Source organism: Eriocheir sinensis, chromosome 5, assembly GCF_024679095.1.
Source record: "Eriocheir sinensis breed Jianghai 21 chromosome 5, ASM2467909v1, whole genome shotgun sequence".
Classification (NCBI taxonomy): Eukaryota; Metazoa; Arthropoda; class Malacostraca; order Decapoda; family Varunidae; genus Eriocheir; species Eriocheir sinensis.
Window position 1 is genome coordinate 27,016,585 of NC_066513.1, and position 22,083 is coordinate 27,038,667.

At 46.4% G+C, this 22,083-nt stretch overlaps 2 protein-coding genes and 1 long non-coding RNA gene across 6 annotated transcripts in view; 2 read left to right on the top strand and 1 right to left on the bottom strand.

Annotated features, from left to right (window-relative positions):
• Positions 1–1,081: 1,081 nt before the first annotated feature.
• Positions 1,082–7,319, top strand: LOC126985972 (uncharacterized). Its single transcript, XM_050841607.1, has 4 exons — positions 1,082–1,248; positions 2,508–3,354; positions 3,957–4,190; positions 4,405–7,319. The coding sequence occupies exons 2-4, from the start codon at positions 2,508–2,510 to the stop codon at positions 4,716–4,718; spliced, it is 1,395 nt and encodes a 464-aa protein (XP_050697564.1). The 5' UTR covers positions 1,082–1,248; the 3' UTR covers positions 4,719–7,319.
• A 2,827-nt stretch (positions 7,320–10,146) lies between these two features.
• LOC126982668 (uncharacterized) lies at positions 10,147–12,228 on the top strand. The gene is made up of 3 exons (XR_007735288.1): positions 10,147–10,298; positions 11,591–11,758; positions 12,091–12,228. It is a non-coding gene; the product is annotated as an uncharacterized LOC126982668 (long non-coding RNA).
• A 5,595-nt stretch (positions 12,229–17,823) lies between these two features.
• The window catches only part of LOC126985973 (runt-related transcription factor 3-like), a 124,912-nt gene continuing 120,652 nt past the window's right edge, over positions 17,824–22,083 (bottom strand). For all 4 annotated transcript variants that reach the window (XM_050841654.1, XM_050841633.1, XM_050841643.1 and 1 more), the window contains 3 exons: positions 21,369–21,452; positions 20,029–20,154; positions 17,824–19,923 (listed from right to left, as the gene is read on the bottom strand). In XM_050841654.1, the coding sequence (XP_050697611.1) occupies positions 19,208–19,923; positions 20,029–20,154; positions 21,369–21,452 (926 nt within the window). In that variant the 3' untranslated portion in view covers positions 17,824–19,207. The remainder of the gene's footprint in view (positions 19,924–20,028; positions 20,155–21,368; positions 21,453–22,083) is intronic.

The window sequence follows — 22,083 nt, forward strand, 5'->3', positions numbered from 1 at the left end:
ACTGCAGCCTACAACCTACACCTCAAAATGCCATAAATGGAAGCTGATCCTCCTGTGGTAGAGGAATGAATGGCTGGAAGGATAAGGCAAAAGAAAAAAAAACAAAGGTATGTGATCCATTACGGGATGGGCATCAAGGTGACTGGCATCTCAGGTGGACGGTGGGCAGGGCAGGTACGAAACTCAGGTGTAGCGGGAGGAATTAAGCCTCAAGATGGCCCTATCTGTAATTTGAGAAGTAAGCCACAGCCCAATAAGTAGCACGGGAGAAACGGCCGCCCATTCATACTATTCAGGCCACGTCCCGAGGTGTGCCCAGGGCGGTCGAGTAGCCTTGAGGTAGTACGGAGCGCGCTGACCATTGGCCGCCCCACCCGTGACGTAGCTACCTGTGCACCTAATGAATGAAATTATGGCGGGGCTCGCTGGCTAGCCTACACCTTCTTCTTCTTTTTTTGACCTGTTCCGCTCTGTATCGCTTTTTAGGGCCTCCTTGGTACTTCTTTACACTTAGATACTTCACTACGCACTCTTGGTTACTCCACTGCGTACACTTATATACGTCACCCTGCGCTGAGCTCTGTTTTTTCTGTACACCTGCTCATCACCTGTCCTGGCAATGTCTCATCCCCTCAGAGCAACTATTTAGCGGTTGTTTGCACTTAAAATGATCACGAGAAGGAGTTAATATGATGTTAGTTGGACACGTGGATAGCTTTCCCTTGCAATACTTTCCTTTGAGGGCTTCCATGTTTAAGATTTAGCCAAGGGATTTTAAGACAGAATCATTGAAATCACTAGGGATATTTACGACTTTCCATCACTATAAGCTTTTTACATTGACGTTTTAAGGGAGATGTGGCAGATGGTAAAATTCGTAGGTGTTAAGAGGTCGAAGGCAATGGGACAGGTAGGAAGTGAGAGGCGGGTAAACACAGGTAAATATTGTTGATTAAAAGCTAAATACGAGGAGAAATAAAGAATGAAAAGGTAAAAATGAAGGAAGAATAAAGCGTAAAGCCCTAAGAAGCGATACCAGGCGTCAGAGGTCTGTAGAAGAGGAAGAAGAGGGAGAAAAAGCAGAAAAAAAGAGGGAAAAAGAAGAAGAAGAGGAGGAGAGCAGCGAGTCTCAGGTGTAATTATGGCGAGATGTCTTGGGTTGGTGTGGATCTGTGAATGCCTCGCAACAACCATGAATTTACCGCTAAAATGGATTAAAAAGCGAAAATACTAACTACCAGGACGAAGGTAAGGGAGGCTCCGGGCACGCAGGGGAACCTAAATTAATATCAGGTGAGACAGGTGTGCGCAGGTGAGTCGGGAGCCACCTGGGGACGGGGGGAGGAGGAACAGGTGGTTTAGACACGCAGGAAACGGCTGTATTGGCAAGGGAAATTAGGGGAGCTTTGTGTGTAATTGGGTCACCTGGGGGATAAATTTGTGACCAGGTAACACAGGTGGGCGGGACGGGGCGGGGGTGACCCAGGGGAGTGGGCGGGATGCTGGCCGCCCCCAGACTGTCCAGGGGGAGGGTTTGGGGTGTTTTGGCGACGGGAATTAGTGAATGCTTAGGCATTTTAGGTGTTTTGCGTTTAATTATGACACCTAAGGGGTTAATTTGTGGCCAGGTGACACAGGTGGGCGGGGCGGGGCGGGGGAGACCAAGGGGAGTGGGCGGGATGCTGGCCGCCCTCCAGACTGTCCAGGGGGAGGGTTTGGGGTGTTTTGCTGGGGGAAATTAGTGAATACGTCAAAATTAAAGGTTTTTTGTGTTAAATTGTGACACCTAAGGGATGAATTAGTGGCCAGCTTACACAGGTGGGCGGGATGCTGGCCTCCCCTGGGGGAGGTTTTGTGGTGTCTTACCAGTCCGTTTCCCCCAACGGGGGGCAAAGCGCCAAGGGGAGGACGAAATGACCTCATGAATACAATACACGGGTCCACAACTTGATATTCTGGTAGTAAATACAAGGAAACATATTGGTCATTAATGTGAAGGTCATTTTATATGGTTAGAAGATTTCTAGCACTAAATATGGAGACTTGAATACTTGTTGTGGTTTTACTTTCTAAGCAATACCAATACATTGCCTACCCTACAAATCCAAATGTGTACTAATTTGAAAACCTTGCCATGTAATTTAAGGTGACTGTCAGGGTTAGAAATGGGTATGCCAAATCAGTCAGTGGGGATGGTGCTTGGCTGGAGATCAAGAGGTTGTGATTTTAATCCCATAAATTCTAGCTCACATCTGCTTCTCAGAGAGAGGCAGCACTCTCTTGTAACCCAAGCAGAGCTATATTGTCTGATCTACCTAACTTTGAAGATTTTGAAATCACCTTTTTATCTATATTACAGCATGACAAAGTTAAAACCTCACTGAAATCCTTTAATTGTTTTTAAAAAATCGAATATCATGGGATTTGATTTGCAAATCAAAAATATGACCATGCAGTACATTAGCAATGTCTGTTCTACCTTCTAATTTTTGTTTTGTCTGTTTCAGATGGTAGGAAGAGGGTGGTGGGTGCTGGCGTGGACCGTGTGTGCTGGCTGGACGGTGTGTGTGGTGTGTGCGGGCTTGACCTGCCAGCTCGGGCAGGAGTTCTTCAGTGATCGGCAAGGGCATTGCGTGCCGTGTACACGCTGCCACGACCCCCAGGTGGTGGTGGTGCCCTGCTACGTGTACCAGGACACAGTGTGTGCCCCAGCTGCCCAGTTTATACCCAACTGGTCACAGCCCGGTCGACCCCAGCTCCCCATCACCCTCTCCACATCCCCTGCCCCACACACCAAGGATGCCCGCACCCACACCAGGCACAAATCCGGCACCCCCAGCGAGGCGGAAGGGGAGGAGCCTAAAAAGGCCAAGGGCACTGGCCACGCAAAACCCCATGGCAGCAAATCTGGCATCAGAAAACACAGTGTTGGTGCCGAGGGTAGCGTCTCACTGTCTGCCCAAAATGACTCGGAGAAGAGCAGCAAAGAACACTCTCGGCACAGCCACCGCCACAGACACCTTGGGCCGCAGACCCAGCCAGGCATGTCGGGGGCTGAGGAGTCCGAGGCTAACAGTGAAGGCGTTCATGAACACAGTGGTGCTAGCAGTGGTCTGGAGGAAGAGGCGAGTGGGGGCAGAAACAGTAGTGGCATGGAGTCAGCCAGCAGAGACATTGGTGATGGTGCTAATACTAGTGATAAGGTGGAGGAAAGTGACTCAGAGCAGCCTGAAGGTGTCGGGTGGAAAGAAACGTTTTTGTTTGCTGCCATCATCGTGATCAGCATCTGCCTCGTTGTGCTCACCGTCGTCACACTAAGTCACTTAAGGAATATTCTGGCGCGTCGAAAACTGAGTGAGTGCACTCTGCTTTTAGTCTTATTTTTAATAATTGTGCATGATGTGAAAGGACTGAAATAAGTTAATTGGAACAGATGATTTATGAACAAACTGAATTTTTTTTAATGCGTGTTTGTAAGCACACTGGCTCTATTCAATAAGATCATGATCTGCTTTTGTAAAACAGCGTGTTAAGTAAATGCTGAAATAGCTGATACACTTTCACTTCTGGCCTGTGTTGCCTGGCCCTGGGAAAGCTTGATCTCTTGTACTGACCAATTGACAGGCTGCCTGTCAATGGGCTCATGCTCCATATCCTTCACTCATTTTTGTTCATACATTTCTGTCTTGTAAGATCATTCTTTGCCTTCTCATCTTCCTTATGTGGCTTGCAGTCTATCATTCCATCTAACTGGATGTCCCCAAACCATCCCCAAACATATCCTGAAGTCTTTGAATTTGTTATCTTGCTTGGCACTAGATGACATTCTAGAAGTCTGGATATTAGTAATGGAGAGCATAGCTTGTTTGGGAACCTCAGAGAATGCCTTTATAATTTTCTTTTGAGTGCTGACTGCTAATGAATCCTCGGAGGTAGTAACAAAACTGCCTTTTCAGAAAGGGTATATGATGGAATTCCATCTGAGGGCAGCAGGGAGGCGAGAGTAATGGAGCAGCTGTTGCCTTCCTCCCTTGACGGTGCCCCCGTGGTGGCCAGCCGAGGCACCGTGACCTACATCAGGGCCACCACCGCCGCCTCCTCCACCCCATCCTCCCCTGCCATCACCACCACTGCTTCCATGAGTGTGGAGGCTCAGAGAACCTCTGGTCATGTGATGGACAGATTGCTGGGTGAGCCACTGCACCACAGATGCTACACTATCTTCATATTTGTACCTCCTACTTTTTCAGTTTTGACTGTTGCACAAGTTTGACAGAGGAGGAAAATGTAAAGTTGTTCCTTTCATCTCACAGGAAATGAGGTAGCCATGCAATTAATTACGACCAGCATTTTATTAGCAGGGCAATATCTTAAAAACTAATTTCAACATCCCCTCATCCACAGAACAACGTAGGGTGCTGGGCCCTGCCTCCTCTGTGGACACCAATTTGTACATTGAGAGTTGGCAGCAGCAGGACACCCAGCCGGCCGGGCACACGGGGCTCATCATGCAGAACCATTGCTCACCACTGCGAGGCACAGTGTCGGCCTGCCCCAGCCCTGCACCAGTCCGCACCTATCGCCCAGGACCTGCCTCAGCCTCCGCTAGTCCCACAGTCTCTGTCAGAGGACTGAACATCACTCGGGGACACGTGCAAAGGGGCCTTGCCCCACTGACGTGTGCAGTGTTGGAAAGTGGGCATGGAGGGTGCTCTTGAGGGGCTCCTCTGTGCTCATAGGGATCTGCCAACTCAAGACAGTGTGGGGCTCAACTCCCTGAAGTGCTGGCTCATAGCTCCTCTCTTGTGTGTACCGTGAAGGGGCCAACATGGAGCAACAGTGCAAGCGCTTGTTTCAGTGGCTGGCTCCCTTACTCTACACTGGGAGGCTTGACACAGGGCACCTTCATCACTCTTTGTTAGGTCTGGTAAACTCAGAGGCAAAAATAAGGATGCCAGGAAAAGAATAATGCACAAAGTGATTCAGTTTGGAAAATATTTCTACGCAACATTATATCAACACTGAACAGACAAGCTTTGGAAAAAATGGTAATGGACGAGGAATACTATATTGAAAGTGGTACTACTACATTCCATTTCTTTGTAATTTTTATACTCTGTACAACAAATGACCAATTTTTTGAACTTTAACAAAAAGTGTACATATGTATAGCACTATATTTATGAGACATGTATATAAACAATCGATTTGTGTGCCAGTCTTTTGATAATTCATTGAACGGAGACTTGCTAGTGATAAGCTCAAGTTGAAGGCTAGCTACCTGCTGCTCAAGAGTCAGTCCACAGGTAAGGCTCACCACAAAGTGAAGTCCTGGGAGTTAGGAGGAACATACATCACCCACACTTATTAACACAGTGAGTGTAGGTGTTCACGAGTGCCATATTGGGTGTTCCCAAGCTGATGTGTTCTGTGCCATAATGATGTAGTGAAGTACTGGAAGAGGCTCGCTGTAACATGAACAAGAATAATATTAATGCCATTGTATAATGAACAGAATCTTCAAAAGGGACATTACTTTTACTTCAGTGATAATGATATCTGATGTTCATTTGATGAGGAATCTGAGGCAAATAGTTGAGGCTTGCCGTCAGACAAAGGGCCCCACACAGGCCTCTGAAAGCAGTTGTGTTCAGTTGTTCAGTCTCAGCTGCTAAGACAGCTTAATACTGCCATTGCCATGACTAGGAATAAATCCCTCTACTCATGAAAACAAAACATTTCAGGAAGGATGGAAAAGCATGTTTGTATCTCTGAGGTAACTCTACACAAGTACATTCAGAGTGACAATGTTACTGTAAGCACCTGTTGAGTGCCCAAGCTCAGCGGTGGCCAGTTTGTATTTGTGAGAGCAAGAGTTTGTCTTGGTCACATCCATGTCTTGGTGGGAGAAGTAGTGCTCTCTCGTGGCCACGGAAGAGCTGCATGTATAGTTAGGTTGTTCAGCTCGGGGATTATTTAGGGCAGTGACATTTGGTCCAGGAGATGGATGCTTGTGGCTGAGTGAGGTGGGCAACATTTTCTTCCATTCTTCAGTTATACAAGTGCTGATGTGCAACTCCTTCCTGCCTCAAGTGTCATCACTGAAGGTTGTGCAACCAACCTTTCTCAATTCCGGCTCCGAAAAGAATAACGATGTTACAAGTATTTTTCTACACTAATGGTATATTTTTGCAGTAGTAGTTCAGTCATAGCGATTAAGATATAATTTTTATATGAAATCTTATACAATAATATTTCTTTATTTGCTGAGGGAGAGAATTTGCTCATTAAATGTAATCAAATTACCTGGTTTAAGATATGCTACATGATGTTACATTCCCTAGTCACATGTACCTCTAGAAGTAGACTCTGAATACTGTGTAGTAGATTCAAGAGAAATCCACCTAACTTCTTTTTTTGTACGTAGGTAATAAAATATTCTGGCTGTTAACGAATTTGTATGAAAACTCAGTATCTATTTTGATGACAAAGTATTATATTTGTATTGACTGACAAGTATTAGTGGCAAAAAGAAGTGTTAGCCCCCAGCTCTGTGCTCTCCTCCCCTGTGAACAAGCCCTAAGCCTGCAAGGATCACCACCAAGGTACAAACTGTGTGCTAGTATTCAATAGGACTGAACTGGACCCTTCTTGGGCACAAAACTCAACATGGCTATAATAATGTACAAGGCTCAAAAATTAACTTTTGAAAACTATATTATTGATCAGAGAATGTACTGACAGTTACTATTATGTTTTATTGTGAAATTGGCCATAAACATAGAGGTTAGTCATTGCAACTGTATTATTGATTGCAGAATGTATGGACAGTCACTAGTGAATGAGGCCATACTCTTAAGTTAGTCATTGAAAGTGTATTTATCACAGTTAATAGTGAAGAATGCCACATTTTCAAGCCGCTCATGGCCACACAGGGCCTGGGGCGGGGCGAGGCAGGGCCGGGGGGCAGCACAAGGCTTGGGTGCTCTGGTCATCCTCACGCTGAGGACCGAGTGAAAGGAATCTTGGTAACCTGCAACTGTTTACCAAGAAGTCTGTTGATGTACTGTGTTTGTTCATGTAATTAACTCCTCGATGATGAATCGTTGCTCACTGCCAGTTTCTTTGTCAGTGAGGAGCAAGGCCCCAGTACTCATATGTTCATTGATACATTTTGTTTTCTAAAATGTGTATCCTGTGCTTGTTATTTGGTTGGAACTTACATATCACCTCACAACTTTGCAATCAAACTTGAATCTCAAATCAGAACATGTACTTTTCACAAAATATACTTACGTGAATAAAGTTTTTATTTCAGTGTTGAGAATATCATAGTCCAATATTAGAAAAGTTAATGTATCCTCTGTGGTGGGCTGCAACCAACAATTTACACAAACTTATAGATTCAAGGACAAGAACCGATTCTGTAGCATGTATGTGACTACCTTCAAGGCCAGTACAAATTAGGCAGTTATTGAGAGATACCAATTGGGCATTCTTGGGTCATACTTCACACAGTTTTGCTAATTTCGTCAAGAGGAGAAACGTTTGGTAGGCTTTGTCAGTGACTAAGCCATCCTCTGTACTAAGGAATTCTCTTTAAAATATTTCTTAAGCTTAATCATCATGTCATTAATAATTCACTTCAGGGCAAAGACCTATACCAACATTTTCCCGCCATCTGCTCCATCCTGCACTGGCAAAGGTTCTTACTTAATCAATCTCCACTACTACTACTACTACTGCTGCTGCTGCTACTACTACTTCTACTACTGAATAAACAAAAATAATGAAAAAAAAATGGAGGAGAAATTGCTGTGTGTGTGTGTGTGTGTGTGTGTGTGTGTGCAGGGAGCCAGGCGGGTCGGTAGCAGGGCGCCGGTCAGTACAGGACACGCCACACCCTCGTTATGGTAAGCGCGCTCTCCCTGACCTCTCGCACGCACTCACTCCCTCCCTCCCTCATTCACGCACGCACACCTCCTTGACCTTTCTCACTGACCTTTCTCATACGCCTACTCATATATCACTCCTTCACTCACCTACTCATTAACCTTCCACTCACTCACTCACTCGACATAATTAGTTGCTTACGTTGAGGAGAAGGAGGAGGAGAGGAAAAAAGTGGATATTACAGACATTAGTATAATATCAACCCCTATATATACTTTCATTATTTCTCTCTCTCTCTCTCTCTCTCTCTCTCTCTCTCTCTCTCTCTCTCTCTCTCTCTCTCTCTCTCTCTCTCTCGTTAACGGACCATAAAGTCATCAGTTCCTTCCTACGTGTCTCCAAAACAATGGGAGTCAAGGACATAGATAAGAGGAGATAAGAGACTGCAATGAACTGGAGGAGGAGGAGGAGGAGGGGATGGAAAGGTGGAAGGAAAGAAGAGGAGGAGGAGTGGAAGGAAGGGAGGAGGAGTAGTAGAAGGTGTTGATGTGGAAGATTATATTTAGGATACGAGAAGAGAAGTGGAATAGAAGAACGAGAAGAAGAAGAAGAAAGAAAGGAATGAAAGAACAGGAAGCAGCAATATTATGGGAAAAAGAAAATGAAGGAGGAGGAATAAGAAGAGGAACGAGGAGGAGGAGGAGGAGGAAGTGAAGAAACATGTAATAATCGTAGTAATATTAGAGGAACGAGGAAGAGGAAGAAGAAGAGAAACGAAGAGGAGGAGAAGGAGAAAAAGGAGGAGGATGTGATAAAGAAACGAGGAAGAGGAAGAGGAAGAATAAGAAGAGAAACGAGGAGGAGGAAGAGGAGAAGGAAAAATAGGAGGAGGATGTGATAAAGAATTGAAACATGCAACAGGAGGAGAAGAGGGTGAGTAATACATGTCAACGAGGTGTGGCACTCCCCTATACATACACATTACAACATGAATGAAGAATTAGGAGGTTCCGGGGCGTCATCAGAGCACATTCGATAGCCTACCCTTAAAACTTTCAACGTCTCCTCTTGCATCCTCAAAAAATACATTACTTTCTTCCTCTACTTAAAACTTTCAATGTCCTCTCTTGCATCCTCAAAAAACGTTACTTTCTTCCTCTCTCTACTTAAAATTTTCAATGTCCTCTCTTGTATCCTCAAAAAAACGTTACTTTCTTCCTCTCTCTAAAATGCATACGGTACCAGCTATATATATCTGCAATCCTCAAACATTAGCTTTCTCTCCCTTTCTGGTTATACCGAAAAGAAATAACGTTGATAATTATACGATTCCTGTAGATAAATGGATTAATACGAGGGAATTTATGAAGGAAAATGCATACGGTACCAGCTATATATATCTGCAATCCTCAAACATTAGCTTTCTCTCCCTTTCTAGTTATACCGAAAAGAAATAACGATGATAATTATACGATTCCTGTAGATAAATGGATTAATACGAGGGAATTTATGAAAGAAAATGCATACGGTACCAGCTATATATATCTGCAATCCTCAAACATTAACTTCCTCTTCTTCTCTAGTTATACCGAAAAGAAATATCGATGATGATTATACGATTCCTGTAGCTAAATTATTTAATACGAGGGAATTTATGAAGGAGAATGTGTACGGTATCAGCTATATATATCTGCAATCCTCAAACATTAGCTCTCTCTCCCTTTCTAGTTATACCGAAAAGAAATAGCAATGATAATAATATGATTCCTGTAGCTGAATGGATTAATACGAGGGAATTTATGAAGGAAAATGCATATACGGTACCAGCTATCTGCAATCCTCGAAACGTTACCTTCTCTCTCTCTCTCTCTCTCTCTCTCTCTCTCTCTCTCTCTCTCTCTCTAGTTATACCGAAAATAAATAGCGATGATAATTATACGATCCCTGTAGCTAAATAATTTAATACGAGGGAATTTATAAAAGAAAATGGATACCAGACATCCGCAAATCATAGGAAAATATATAACTCTTGGATTACGTTAAGAATTATATATTACAACATCAATTTTAACTGATGCCTCCTTGTGTTGCTGTTTTATTTCGTTTTTTTCGCTACCAATTCATTATCTATCAATCATCAATCAATCTAGTTATTCATGTATTGCTATCTTTTACGTTTTTTTTCTTCGTTATCAATCAGTTATCTATCAATCAATTTATCTTTGTTTCAGGAGGTGTTACTGAGGACGCTGGTGGTGTTGGTGTTGGTGGAGGTAGTGGTGGTGGTGGTGGTGGTGTGTGGTGATGGTGGTGGTGGGTCAGCCAGTTACGAATTAGCGTGGACAGGTGTACAGCTTCCTGATCACCTGGTGTGGAGAACGGTCACGGCGCTATCCAGTACACAGGTGAGTCTAAGTTAAGGTAAGGTAACGTTAGGTAAGGTAAGGTTAGGTTAGGTTAGGTAAGGTAAGGTAAGGTAAGGTAAGGTAAGGTTAGGTTAGGTAAGGTAAGGTGAGGTAAGGTTAGGTTAGATAAGGTAAGGTAAGGTAAGGTTAGGTTAGGTAAGGTAAGGTAAGGTAAGGTTAGGTTAGGTTATGTTAGGTAAGGTAAGGTAAGGTTAGGTAAGGTAAGGTAAGGTTAGGTATGGTGAAGTTAGGTTAGGCAAGGTAAGGTAAGGTAGGGTAGTAGTAGTAGTAGTAGTAGCAGTGGTGGTATTATTATTATTATTATTATTATTAGTAGTAGTAGTAGTAGTAGTAGTAGCAGCAGCTGTAGCAGAAGAACAACCTCCTAAAGCAGTAACATTCTCATCATAAGCTATTCCATTTCGACATAACTTCACACTTCCCCTTCGGACCCCTGACAAGATCGATTCCTACCCTGTCATCTCCCAATCTCTTCCCCGCACTTCCTCCCTCTCTCTACCTATTTCGTCCCTCTTATAATAATTGCTTGAACTACGTAACCCAGCAAGTCGTGTATTCCTATGTTTTATTTTCATTGTCTCCCGGTCTGTTCCTCGAGTTTCCTTCAAAAGACCTCAATCAACGTCCCACATGCTTCCCCTTCCCTTATATTATACCCAAGGATAGGATAGGAAGAGCATTCATTAACCCTCGTTTAGTTTTATATACGAACGCAATCTCTCTGTGTCCCAGCTTGTCCTTGTAATGGTCTGTCTCTCGTCATCTGCATGCCATCTGTCGCGAATTTGCTTGACGTGTTGAAGCTGTCCTTGTTCTTTCTTTTTTATTAGGTAGGTTATGGTGTTCGTGTTCCTCCCTTTCTATCTGTTTCGTCTTTCTTGTAATAATTGACTGATGTATTTAACCCAGAAAGTCGTGTATTACTTCGTATTTTGTTTTATTTTCTTTTTATCTTCCTTTCAGCTTGCTAGAAAGACTTCCTTGCCTGTCAGACGAAGCATGATACTCTAAGGCTTTTCTCCACTATTAAGATAAATAAATGGTCCATCAACTCGTCCTTAATCTTTTATGTGACGTCTCTTGGAACTGCACACAAACACACGCAAAAATTAATTGTTTCATTCCAGACTATATAGTTGCCTCAGTCGCGTGTTGGGGAGTTCATTCTATACCTATCCATATCATCTGCAATCAAATATCTCCTTATCTATATATCAAACTATCTATCTATCTATCTATCTCTAACACCTTCCATCTTCTCGTCTCCCCAGTGCGCCCAGCGAGCAGGGATGGCCGGCGTGGGGACCTTCCAGAGTCTGCTAGCCGCGGACAGGACGGAGGGCGGGGTGCTGTGCGTCCTGTCCCAGCCTGACGCCGCCCCGCCCTCCCTATCCGCCCTCCCCGCCGCCCCGGACACCCATGCTATTTGGACACTGAAGGTACTTGATTTAAAGCTTGTATTGACTTATTTACCTTATTTATTATTGTTTTTTGGGTCTTTAGTGAGGCTGAGTGATTGTATAAAACACCAATCCTTCAGAAATTGACCCTATCTTTGTCTCCCCGTGTCTGTATGCATAGTGTTGGATATCATTTTTGTACGTAGGGAAAAGAGGTTATGGGATTCAACGCCTTTTGTGGTATGAATGGAGAATCGAATCGCTTGTCTCCCATTAATTACTGTGTGTAGTGTGTGACGGAGATGAGCACCGAGGTTACGTGTAGCTATTTCATATCCCTCAGCTTACTTATTTTTTCTCTATTGTTTCAGAGTGAGGCATCGCAAACCTCTACAACCACTGCTACTACTACTACTACTACTACCACAACTACTACAGCAACCCCACCAACAACAATTACTACTACAAGTGCTACACCTCCCACCACCACCACCGACACTACCACAACTCCCACCCCCACCACCATCACACCACCACCACCACCACCCACTACCACAACTCCCACCCCCACCACCACCACACCACCACCACCACCACCCACTACCACAACTCCCACCCCCACCACCACCACACCACCACCACCACCACCACCACCCACTACCACTACTATCACTTCCACCACCACACCACCACCACCTCCCACCACCACCACCGACACTACCACAGCTCCCACCCCCACCACCACCACCACACCATCAATCACCACACCACCACCACCACAACGTCTGGGGCAGGTAAGTGTGAGGCCTATAATGACAGGTGTTGAGGAAATATATGGAGAACACACACTTTGACCATTGGTACAAATCACATGTCATTCATTGGATCATAAGAGCTCTCAAAAGCCTCAGAGGTCACTGTACACATTTCCACAGCAACTAAAGATGTGGAAACCTTGAATAGGAGTGCCAAACGCTATTCCAGGGTGTGATTTAGGGTGGTAACGCTGTATTTATTCGGTGCTAGGCTGTCACATGCTATATACAACCCAATAAGCTCTCAAAGGCCTAAGAAGTCATGATACATATTTACACAGCAACTTAAGATGTGGAAACCTTGAATACGAGTGCCAAACGGTATTCCAGTGTGTGATTTAAGGGGCTAACGCTGTATTTATTCGGTGCTAGGCTGTCACATGATATATTAAATCCAAGAAGCTCTCAATAGCCTCAGGAGTCACAAGAGGTATTTTTACACTAACTAAAGATGTGGAAACGCTTGAATAGACGTCCCAAAAGCTATTACAAACTGATATTGGGTAAAGAATTGACAATCACACACTATATATATTCGGTACCAGGCTGTCACATGCTACATTCAACCCAAACAAGCTCTCAATATCCAAAGAAGTCATGATACATATTTTCACACCGACAACAGATGTGGAAACGCTTGAACATATCCCCAAAAGCTATTGTAGTCTGATTCGAACGTTAAGACTAGGCTACTCTTTGTTGTAATGACCGTAGAATATAGGAAAGGGAACGGAGTGGAGGAAAAAGGTGTCCCGTTAATAGGTGCTGGGTGCGGACGTCTATATATCAAAGATCGCTTGGTAAACATTGTAAGTTATTGTAGTGGACTATTCGGCCATGGAAAGGTGGATGGCTGGAGGGTTGACGGTACGGATAAACTAACTGGGTCTTCATCTCTCCTCGAATGGAAGTTTAGCGATTTCATGAGTCTATATCTTTCTTTCTTGAGGGTGTTATTGTATCAAAATATTCGTCTTTGGGTTACTAAAGGGCTTGAAGGATGATGATGCGGCTAAACTAACTTCCTTATCTCTACTGGAATGGAGGTTTATCGGCTTCACGGGTCCTTAGTCATACAGATCCTAAAGAAATGTGACAATTTTATTTGTGATCGATGTGTGATGTTTATCTTTCCTCTTTTTTTTTTCGGGTTGTAGGAAAGGGAATGTCAAATGAGGGTTCGGTTAGTTTGAAAGAGGTGAAACGTCAATAGTGAGTTAGATGCTTTGTTAAAGGTTGAAATATGTCGGCAAAGTTGTCATTCGTATTTGTGTGTAAAAAGAACTTTCGTAAAGTGAACATTCGTAAAGAGGACATTCGTAAAGAGGACATTCGCAAGGAGGGCATTCGTAAGGAGGGCATTCGCATCTTGATTTAAACGAAGGTCATTTAGTATTTGTTCAAGTCCTTCATTTCTTGGGTGAGTTTGTGGAATTTATGTCTACACACACACACACACACACACACACACACACACACACACACACACGTATACCCCCTCCCCTCAACCACACACATACACACACGTAGCGTCAGTACCTGATTATAGTATTAAGATGAATAAATAAGTGGCTCATCAACTTATACTTTATTCTTTTACTTCTTCACGTCTCCTGATACTACGAACACCCACGAAAATTAAACTGTCTCATACCGCGCTACATTTGCCTAACGTATAATAAAGGGAAATATCACGAATACAACCGACAGAGAGAAATGAAATCAGGAAACGTGCAAAAGAAGGAAAGCCATAATTTAGAACAGTTCCGAGGGGCAGAAATCCACGTAATTTAACCTTTCCTGTAGACCGAATAGGAGGGCGTCGACTAACGTTATTCCGCGCATAGTTTTTAGCGCGAATTATTACGCCATTTGGGGAACTTTGGCTCCATTGCTGCTTGGCGAAATTGGGAGGAAGCAATTTAGGAGGTCTTGTGGGTGTGTGGCCGGGGAAGGAAGCGGGACACAGGAATGGTTTGGGACGTGGGTGGGTCCGGACATGTGTGCATATTCCTGACGTGTCCTCTGTGTGACTGGCATTTCTTCAAGCCCTGAGCCGTGGATGACGCGGCTTACAAACGCACCACGTGAGGCTTTCCCAATTCTTCTCATTGAATTTACCGGTCATAGTTGGTCCGCAGGATAACAATTTCTTTCACAGTGACACTTTTAATATTCATAGGGGACTGTTTGGGTTTATCTCGTTTTCTATTTTATTTTCCCTTGATGCTATTTAATGGATACTAATATTTTTTTTTTTTACAGCTAAAGAAACAACTCAAGGGCAACAAAAAAAGGTGTAAAAAAAAGCCCGCTAATCGCTGTTCCCAATTTCCAATATTACCGTGAATTCCCGATGTAATACTTGCATAGGTGCGAGATGATGTGCCCATTAAAAAAAAAGAATGGGGTATGATTAAGACATACTGGAAAAAGTAAAACTAATCTCTAAAATTCATAACTTCAGAGGAAAAAAAAACAAACATACAAAGGCTCGTATTCTTAAACGTATTGGCACCTCAAGTACGCCTGTTTGAAAAGTCTCGTAGAAGTTGCTCGGATTCTGATAGACTGTTTCGTGATTCCAGTGATAGTTTTACCCGACTTCTGCACCATGATCAGGAAGAAACACCCTAGAAAATCCGGTTAATCTTCTCTGGAGCTTGGAAAATAGTCGTTATGGGAGCCCGATACGTTTAAGAGTACGGACGTAACACTCCAATACACTCAGTTGGTACATAGTTAACAGCGAAGACTAACACTTCCTTCACCATTCCCTTCCCACCACCTCGCCTCCGTCAGTCTACCCTGGGGATACTTGCGGGGAGAACGGCGCCTACTACCCACACCCCAACGACTGCGCCCAGTGAGTATATGTCCCTGTATGACCCAGTATCGTTTTATTTTTTTTTTTTATTTTTTAGCACCTTCCTTCTTCTCTTTCTTCTTCCTCTCACCACCACCCTCAATGCACCATCTTCTTCATCTTCATCTTCTTCTTCTTTTATTTTTTTCTTCTTATCATCATCCCCCCTTCATCTCTCTCCAGCTCTTTCTTTCATCTCTTTCTTCTTCCTCTCATCACCACCCTCAATGCACAATCTCCTTCATCTTCTTGCTATTCCTTTTTTATTTATTTCTTCTTATCATTATCCCCCTTTATCTCTCTCTCTCTCTCCAGGTACCTCAGATGCGATCACACCGTTGTCGTGGCCCAGCCCTGTGGTAGCGGCACGTATTGGTTCCAGTCCCTCAGTCGTTGTGACTTCCCTGGCGCCGTGCCTGGCGGCTGTGGTGCTAACTAGACAACCCTGTGGCTAAGTGACAGGCAGAGGTTGATGGCTGTATACATATAGTCGTTTCTATCTACGTAACTAGCATATTTTCTTTATCTTTACATATATTTGTTGATCAATAAATTACTTCTCTAACTACGTAACTAACATCTTTTCTTCGTACATTTCGGTACCTTTACACATTCTTAGTCATTTTAAACTACGTATCTTGCATTTTTTATTTTTTTATTTACGTAAACTCTGTAACTATGGGACAAACTCTATCATATGTAACTAAGTAAACTATAGCTATGGAACTAGCATCTTTTTCTTCGTCCTTACGTATACCGTCATTTGAAGCTAAGTAAACCAAGTAAACTATCCACGGAAACAGCAAACAGAGAAAGCCCGGAGTGAAATCATTATGGAACAAATTTTTCTTTAAGGTGATACTCGGCCCGCTCACGAAGCTGCTTTTTAACGTGTCGAAACTGGCTCACTCGTTCTCGTTCAACCTTCATTACTGTAAGCTTCCTTTGACATGGATGAGAGAGAGGGAGGGTTATCTAATTTGCCCACAATAAAATCAATATACCACCAATGTTTCTTTAAAATGATACATGGCGCGCATACCAGACTGCTTTTTAATGTCGAAACTGGTTCACTTGGTCTCGTCCAATGTTCACCACAGCAACCTTTCTTTATGTAAGGAAGAACGGCACGCTTATCTAATTTGCCTATATCATTAAACCAACATCTATTTTTGGCTATACAACTTATACCTTACCCCTGAGTCCAACACCTTAGCATACTTATACCTTTAATTAATACAAGCGCACACACCACGCTATATTTAAACTACTCCAACCGAACTTTACGACCTACTAACGGGGGAGCTGCGCCCCCCTGGACCCCCCCACGTGTATATGTGACTTATTTCAGCGAGGAGGTGTTTCTCGCAACACCGGCTGCACCGTCGCCAGAGGAGGCGACGCGCTTTCGTAAACATTATCCCCTATTTTCAAGAGTAAAAAAAAGTCCTTGAATTGGATTTTCAAAGCGTTTCCATGACTGTTGAAGGTTTGTAGAAAAGATATATGAAGAGATACTGATGTTTCATAAGGTAGGTAATGAGATACTGGCACGGACCTAAAACGAATCTTAACCGCAGAAGCCTTGTCAAACTATTACTAGGCGCATAAAACTAGCCAGGGAAATACTAACACAACCACAACGAAAGCCTTGTGGGTGTGTGTGCCGCGAAGTGGTGGAGGATACGCCCCCTGGATCTTCCCTTCTACTAAAATATTGGCTTACCTCATCCTCGGGGCTCCTTCCTCTCGTCTGCCGTGGCCCATTGATAGCAGCGTCCCTCTGGCCTCTTGTAACCTCGCCCATGTTAGCCGGGAAGACGTTTATCACAGAAAATTGAGTAAAATTACGACGAGCGCCAGGTTTGTTTCGACTTGTTGCCACCATCTTGTTGAGTGTGAATGGAGTGACGAAGTGTGGATAAAGGAGGGAATAGAGTCTTTCTGAATACCAAAGTTAGCAAGAAAGTTTACAGGATGGGAGGAAATGATGAATGTCTATTAGTGTTTTATAAATGAGTATTACCATTGAAGTTAGTTGTGAGAATAACGTCCCTTTTATCCACTGTTGACTTCTCCATGCTGCTGTTGTCTACAATGATGCAACGCTAACGTCATGATACTGGTGATGCACGGGACATGTGTAGCTTATTGAGTGTACCCGTTGTAGCAACATAAACTGAGAGGTGAAGTGCAAGGGTTTGTGTGTGGAATTACATTTCACGTCATGGAGGCATCTTTAACTTACTGAACCACTATTCTATAATGACTGAGCTGCTTTCATTAATAGATACAAATACTATTCAGGTTAATTCATTTTACAATGTGATGCTGGCCAGCGTTGGGTGACATCGGGGCGGCGGGCAACCACTCCCTGCGCGGCGGCTCTGCGCGTACGTGCCGTGGATGAGAGAAACGCGTGCTGTATAAAATGTAGCTTTATTAAGAACTTGAGGGCCTACAGCTAGCGGCACAGTACACGGCGGCTGAGCTATGTACACAGACGGGGCGGCGGTGCTGCCCCTGGCGGAGATGTTTGCACGACACACTGACTCGTGATGCAGACACTACACGCGGCCCGGCGGGCTGCTGCTGCTGCTGCTGCTGCTGCTGCTGGTGTCTGCGTCAGGAGATTCGCGGCGCCCGGCCACTGAGGTATTGCTGAGATCGCGGCAAGGTTACCCCGTGTGTGCAGGAACCTCTGTTTGAGCGGCGCCGAGTGTCGGGGCGGGAGGGCGCGGCGTCCTTGGCGGGGCGAGCTGGGGGCGTGGGGCGGCGCCCTCCCCCCGCGTGGCCGGGCGCGGGGTGATGCAGGCAGCTCGCAGCCTCTGCTCCGCGCCACACACCGGGCGGTGCTTCCCTACAGTCTATAGGAACGATCAAATGTATATAACAAAATATCTAAACAGTCATGAACTCTTATGAAGCTGGATGACCTTGAGCGAGGATTATTTTATACAGTCCACAATGAGATTACGGCGGCCCCGTCACTCTCCGGCGGGGCCCTCACAGCCGCGGCGCCGCCACGCAGGCCGGCGCCGCGGCCGCGTCCGGGGACAGGTTGAGCAGTGACGGCGGCCTCGCCTGCTGACACCGGAGGGAACTTGTACTGCTGCGGAGTGTGCCGACAGCTTCACGACACACACACACACACACACACACACACACACACACACACACACACTGGAGTGCCTTGCTGCCTCCACAGGGGCTGCTTCTGCTTCAGGCACACACTGGACGTGCGTCACCACGGTCCGAGAGTAAAATCTGAATATCTAATATCCAGTATACTCCCAAGACCCCACGCGCCGCCTCGCCCCGCGGCCCCCGCCCCACCCAGTGTGCCTCGCCGCCAGGGTCGGGGCGGCCACGGGGCTGCGGGGGAGGCCCGAAGTACTCGCCGGGAAGGCAGGTTTCCAACTAAAATTGTCTACTACTCCCCTGGACTCGGCAGGAAGGTGCTGCGCCAGGTCTGGAGGCCGTGCCGCGGAGAACTTCTCACGGGACGGGACAGTCCCGAGCAGGGCCTCGCCTCCCAGTGGCGGAGACAGCGTGCGGGGGCAGAAGCCACCCACCACCTCTTGTACTTTACATTGTAAAGAAATCCAACACACACACACACACACACACACACACACACACACACACACACACCAAACATGCCGACCATCATCATATGGCAGGAGGTCAATCGAAGTACTTCGGGTCAATCCTTTACCAACATCAATAAATTAGCCAAGTCATCGCGACAGTCATTCCTTCCCCAACGCTCTGCAGTGCCTGGCAGGGGCCCTGCCGCACGCCGCGCTAGTACGGCCGCCACACCGACGGGTCGTTGGGCGAAGGGCCGCCCGCGCGGGTGCCGTTGCTCATGTATCTGTCGTGGGCGTGGATGGCGTGCAGGTTGTCGTCGGGCGCCATGTGGGTGGCCATCATGCCCTGGTGCGGCGCCGGCGTGCTGGTGCCGGCGCTGGACATGTCGCGGAAGCCGTCGTGGCGGCCGTAGTCCCGCTGGCCGCCCGTGTTGGCGGCGGCGGGGTACTGCTCGGGCGTGGGCTGGCGCGGGTCCAGCAGGGAGAGCTGGCCCTGCTGGGGGTACAGGTGCGGGTACAGCAGGGACACGCTAGGGGACAGGTAGCCCTGGGCCGTGGTGGTGGCCGTGTAGTAGCCGCCCCCCAGGTACCCCGGGTAGCTCCCGGCCCCGCCGCCCACCGTCCCCGCCGCCGCGGCAGCAGCAGCGATCACCCCACCGCCCGCGCCGCCCGTGGACGAGGAGGCCCCGGCGAGCAGGCCGCCCACGGCAGAGGGCGTGGCGGCGGTGTTGGTGGTGGTGGCCGGCGGCGTGTAGGGGGCGCAGGTGATGTCCTGGCGCGGGTCGCCGGGCGCGGGCTGCGGGGCGTGGCGCAGGTCGGGCGAGGAGTAGCGCGTCAGCATGTAGTCGTGGCGCGGCGGGGAGTGCGGGGCCTGCAGGGAGCCCAGACCTTCGTAGTCGCCCCCCGAGCTGGGCGAGTTCTCCACGACACCTGCAATGAGACACGCACGTCAATCACGCATCGGGGAGGCCACATAGACTCACAGGACCTGAACACAAGGACAAGGCAGGGGCGTTAGGTACAGTCTGTTCTTACCTGAGGAAAGGTGAGACGACCCCGAGTCAAGCGGCACCTGCTGGGATATGTCGCTGGTGTAGCCCAGAGTCTGTGGCGACGAGAAGCCGCTCTGCAGCGTCGACGAGTTGCCTCCAGTCAGGCCACCTGCGGAAGGACGGGAAGGGTGAGGAAAGGGCTGGGACAGACATGGAGGCTACATAATGGGCGAGGACAGCACGGTAGGGGCCAGGGGCGGTCTCAAACAGGTGTTGGGGGCGGTGTTGTGGGCGGCAAGGGGGACAACACGGCGCTGCACCTGCCGGGATTACAGCAGCACCGCGCCACCGCTCGTCTCTACCTCGGCACACTCACGTTTGCGCGAGAAGGGAAAAAAGCAGTACGGAAATTGCGATTTTCCTTCAAAGTATAGCTTGGCGCACAGTGACAAAACCCCGAGTCAGGGAGGGAAAAGGAACTGATTGTGTTTTATTGCAGAATTAAGGAAGCTTGGGAAAACTTGTGTGGCTAATAATGGCCTGTCGGGGGTGACAAATGCACTAATGAGGCGAGGGAGCCACGCAGGGCCCTCGCCGCAACGCCCGCCCCTCGCCAGCCAGCCGCCTCGTCAGACCCCCGCCAGGCTCACGCACCACCCCAAGGCCTTACTCTGGCTGTGACGGCTGCCTCGACGGGACCAAGTTAGGTTAGGTTACGGTTAGGTATGGTTACATTAGGTTACGTTAGGTTAGGTTTTACGGTAAAGGAAAAATAACTCTAAATAGAATATGGAAGACAAAGCGACGAGGGGGAAGGAGAAAGAGGACGAGATAACATAAAATAACATAGAAATGGAGGGACAGAGGGATGGGTAGGGCAATAAATATCCTAAAACACAAAACAAACAAACGCAGGTGATAGAAAGAAACAAAAGAAAAAGATTGAAAGAGATAGATAGCGAGAGAAAAAAAAATAACAGATGAGAGAGAGAGAGAGAGAGAGAGAGAGAGAGAGAGAGAGAGAGAGAGAGAGAGAGAGAGAGAGAGAGAGAGAGAGAGAGAGAGAGAGAGAGAGAGAGAGAGAGAGAGAGAGAGAGAGAGAGAGAGAGAGAGAGAGAGAGAGAGAGAGAGAGAGAGAGAGAGAGAGAGAGAGATAAAAAAATAGATAGAGAGAGAGAGAGAGAGAGAGAGAGAGAGAGAGGATAAGAAATAAAGAAATAAAATACAACTATTATATAAAAAAAATCCCCATAAATCCACCCACAACAAAATCCATCTTAAGTGACCTTGAACTTTGACCCAGCATCCTGTGACACCCAAGACCACCCATACCCCCTTCCCATGACCACCCTCCCCCCTTTCAGTGTGACCCCGAGTACCCACTTGGGATATAGGATGAGTAGTGTGAGCCGCCGTAGCTTGACCAATGGGTGTCTGTGCTGCCCAGGCTCATGGACGAGGTGGCATCTGTGAAGGGAGAAAATTACATAGATTAATATAGATGCTTAGGCTTCATTGACCCTACTGCTATTACTACTACTACTACTATAACTACTATTATTACTATTACTACTATTCTTTTCTCCTTACTATTATTGAGTTCCATGTAAGGAAATCAAGGGAAAAAACGATATATTGAAAGGGTGACGTTAGGCGTTCAGGGTGATTAAGAGGAGAAAAAAAGAATGAGTTAGTGAAGGGAGAAAGAAGGGTGAGAATAAAGGAGTTCAGGGAGTGACTGTGGCGAGGGAGGGAAGGAAAAGGGAGAAGTAATGATGTAGGGTGTAAGAAGGGTGAGGATAAGGGAGTTCAGGGAGTGACTATGGCGAGGGAGGGAAGGGAAAGGGAGAGAATGAGGGAGAGGTTATGATGAAGGGAGTAAGAAGGGTGAGGTTTGGGAATTCAGGGTGACTGGAGATGAGTGAGTTGTTTGTTGTGGTAATGGTGGTGTGGTCTGGTGGTGGTGATGGTGGTGATGATGGTGGTGAAGCCTGTGGTTGTAGAGCTTAATAGTGGTGGTGGTGGTGGTGGTGGTGGTGGTTAGGTTGGTGGTGTGAAGATCGTTCTAAATTAATGGGTCTGACACACACACACACAC